General features: G+C 32.5%; 1 protein-coding gene across 5 annotated transcripts in view; it reads left to right on the top strand.

Annotated features, from left to right (window-relative positions):
* The first annotated feature begins 351 nt into the window (after positions 1 to 351).
* Positions 352 to 3,956, top strand: part of Galphas (G protein alpha s subunit) — a 16,740-nt gene continuing 13,135 nt past the window's right edge. For 2 of the 5 annotated variants that reach the window (XM_017611066.1, XM_017611062.1), the window contains exons 1-2: positions 384 to 604; positions 3,183 to 3,753. In XM_017611066.1, coding sequence (XP_017466555.1) covers positions 3,478 to 3,753 — 276 coding nt within the window. In that variant the 5' untranslated portion in view covers positions 384 to 604; positions 3,183 to 3,477. The other 3 variants (XM_017611063.1, XM_017611065.1, XM_017611064.1) reach the window with 3 other exon arrangements.

Genomic DNA, 3,956 nt, shown 5'->3' with positions numbered 1-3,956 from the left:
CTCTATCAACAGTAAATTTGATATGCTGCTACGTACGCCAACCTACGTTTACGCTACGTCGTTGAGTAACTGCGCTTTTACATATCCGAGTATACATACACATACACGTAAATACATATCCTGCAAACAAATGCTCCCGAAATCTTTTTAAAGCATCGGAAGTTTGTTCATATTTTTTTTTACGAATCTTTAAAGAAAAACATATGAAGCGGTTGACAAGAAGTAGTAAAGAAATTGGTATAAAATTTCTCAAAAAAAATTCTGAATTAATACCGAAACTAGGACAAAATGCGCTACCGGAATCGGTTCAGAACCAAAATGCGCTACCGGAATCGGGTAGGGTCCCAATTATTTCTTCTTTGATATGGCAGCACTGTATCCCAATTGGAGTAAATACTTGAATAGTGATAGCTTTTCGATAATCAAGTATCGCACATCACTAAAATAGTGCAAAGTGAGTTCTTAAAAGTGATAAAATTATACTGATAAAAATCAGTTTTAAGTATATTTTAGCTAAAAAGCTATAAAAAAGTGAAAACCACATTTCGTAATGTAACACAAAGTAAATGCACAAAGCGTTCGTTGGCTGGAAATACACATAATTGTATGTATGAACGCTTGTGTGCTACATATTCGCGTATATTTTTTCTTATACGATACATAAAAATGGACAATGTCAGTAATAACTCCTATATAAATGGAAAAAGTGTTTTGCAATGTGCATATTACATGCGCGATTGTTAAAAAATATAAACCGTATGTTCATTTTTTCATTGGGATATACTCGAAACTTGCTCGAGGGTGAATTTTTGCATACCACGCCTAGATTTTCCGCATTTGTGCAAAAAAAAAAATCTATTCACGGGAGTCGGACTCTAATTTTATAAATATATATATATTTTTTTAATGCGTGAACATACATAGTTCTGTAGCGAATGGATTTAATGAATGTGACATCTTTTCTAAAACTACATATTTTAGGTATCCAAAGAAAGTACAATATGAGCAGATCACTTTTTTATATACATACATACATACCTATGTACATGCATACATATACTATTGATGTGAGACAGTGTTCCTCGATATAAAATTCATTAGCTTCATCCTAGTCGCGTTATATTATACTTTTATTCATGCGAAAAAGGGTGAAAAAACTTGTTGAGTCAAAAATGTTTAATTTAAAGTGAAAAATACATTTTCCGAAAAGTATATTGGTCGTAATCATCACTTTTCAAAGGTTCTAAAAACATATATGCAAAACAAAAGTATACATATGTATGTATATATGTATGTAGGTATGAATATTCCAAAAGTATGCTGCGGCGCAGACATAGATTTTTTATATACAGTAGTGAGCAGAAAAAAAACAACATTTAGCAGGGATGAGCAGGAGGTAGAGATTATGAAGTGGGAAGTTTTTTGGTTTGATATACTAAATAAAAAGATGTAAATTAAGTAGTAGAGTGAATGACAGTCACAGCTGATATCAAAATTTCAAAGACAGGTTAATATTATGTATAAATAAATTATGTGTGCATAATCACTTATGTATGTATGTAGATGTACACACAGCTAAATGCGGACATCCATACATATGTACATACATATATGTATAGTGCGTGATAAAAATATAAAATTGGTCTAATTAAAAATTTTGAATGATTGACAATGTTCTAAAACAGTAGGAAAGAGGATAAACTTTGCATATACCCTGCAAACCAAAGTTCCCGAAATCTTTGGGAGTATCTCATTTCTGTAAAAGCATAAACAGATGGCAGCGTTGATCCGGATTAACTCGGGAATTAACTGCAGTTGATCCGAATTAAGTCGAGTTAATCCGTTAGCTTTAACGGGTTTTTTACGAATCTTCAAAGAAACATATGAAGTGGTCTACACGAACTCGTAAGGAAATTTCTTTACGAAAAATAAAGAAAATTCTGAAAAACTTCCGAAAGAAATTCTTCACACAGCAGCATTATTTTCATTTTCTTCCGAAATTTCGTAAAAGAATCAAAGTGTGCACAGTTTATTTTATTTTAGAAAATTTGGCAAAAAATCGGATGAGATTTTTACGAATTCTTTAAAATTTCTCTACAATTCAGAATACTCTGAAAAAATTGTTTGCTGGTTACATACATATGTATGTATTTACATATGTACATACATGTAAACCCTGCAAACCATTTGTTCAGAGTATTCTGAATTGTGGAGAAATTTTAAGGAATTCGTAAAGATCTCATCCGATTTGTTGCCGAATTTTCTAAAATGATATTAACTGTGCACACTTATTCATTTATGAAATTTCGGAAGAAGATCGGTAAAGCAATGAAAATAATGCTGCTATGTGAAGAATTCAAGGCGAATTTATATAAGGTGGTGTTACTAGCTCAGCTGATTTTGTGTATGTGTTTCGCCGCACGGCTTCTGATATCAAATTGAAAAATTTTGTTTGAATTTCTACACACACTCTTACAGATTTTGACAGTTTATGCCGCCAAAGCAAAAACAAAATACATGTAAATTTTTGTTTTTGTACTCCTGCTATCACCTTATATTAATTCGCCTTGGAAGAATTTCTTATGGAATTTTTTCAGAATTTTCTTTATATGTATTTCGTACAGAAATTTCTTTACGAGTTCGTGTCAACCACTTCATATACTTTAATAATTCGTAAAAAAAAATCGTTACAGAAATGAGATACTCCTAAAGATTTCGTTAGGATTTCGGGAACTTTGGTTCGCAGGGAACTTATCTCGGTATTCACCTAATTTCACGGTAAACTATTTTATATTAAGAGTAAAATTATACTATAATTTAATTTGATTCATTCAAATCGGAACAATATTATTGCTACTTGTTAAGTGGGAGCTAGTTCTAGATTATCAACTTTTTCTTCATTACTATACATACATACATACATAAATACATATATATATATATATATTTTTTTTTTTTATTGAAAACAGATTATTTTTTCAGTTTTCTAATTTAATTTTATTTTACTCTCTACCTTATCTGCAAAATGCAATAATTGTAGATCAATATATGGATGAATACCCCGATATATTAATACCATCGTTTAATGCCAAGTATATATTTATATTCCATTTGATCAATTACTATTACACGGCACGTCTGTGCAAATATTGCTATGCATTTTCATGTTGAATCCTTTTCAGAAGCGCAATAGGTTGGGAACTGCACGCACATCATTGTACACAAAACCAAATAAAAGAAACGAGAGTTCAAAAATAAATAAATAAATAAAACAAGCACACAATTAAAGCACAAGTATTTGGAAACTTAACACTCAAAACAAGAACCACAGCAACAGCAGCGACGCACATATCTTAAAAACGCTTCTTGATCTTTGAGCTAATTAGACTGGCTCAAAACGGAGGAAATAGGGAGGCGGAGTCTCCCGACGGGGCGCAAGAGAACAGAGCAGCGTGTTGGTGGACACCTTGGACGGCTATGGGTTGCTTCGGGTCACCCAGCTCCAAACAAACGGATGTAAATTCAGAAGACTCCAAAAGTCAAAAGCGTCGAAGCGATGCAATATCAAAGCAGCTCCAAAAGGATAAGCAACTATATCGAGCTACCCATCGACTACTATTGCTAGGAGCTGGTGAGTCGGGAAAATCGACTATTGTAAAGCAAATGAGAATTTTGCATGTTGATGGATTTTCCGAGCAAGAAAAGAAGCAAAAGGTCGATGATATTAAGAAGAATATACGCGATGCAATCCTGGTAAGTAATAATAAATTTAGACTACTAACGATTACTGTAACATATTCATAACATAATTACATATATTTTTATGTATGTATGAATGTGTAAACGTGTGTGCATGTGCGAATATGTAGATATGCATATGTACAGTGGCGGATTTAAATATTTGCCGCCCCTAGGCAATTCATAACTTGCCGCCCTTTTTTCACGAAAAAAAAAAA

This window comes from Rhagoletis zephyria, unplaced genomic scaffold (assembly GCF_001687245.7).
Source record: "Rhagoletis zephyria isolate East Lansing unplaced genomic scaffold, Rhagoletis_zephyria_1.1 Rzeph_scaffold_00368, whole genome shotgun sequence".
Classification (NCBI taxonomy): Eukaryota; Metazoa; Arthropoda; class Insecta; order Diptera; family Tephritidae; genus Rhagoletis; species Rhagoletis zephyria.
Note: the sequence above shows the minus strand (reverse complement) of the source record. Positions and strands in the feature narration are given on the sequence as shown.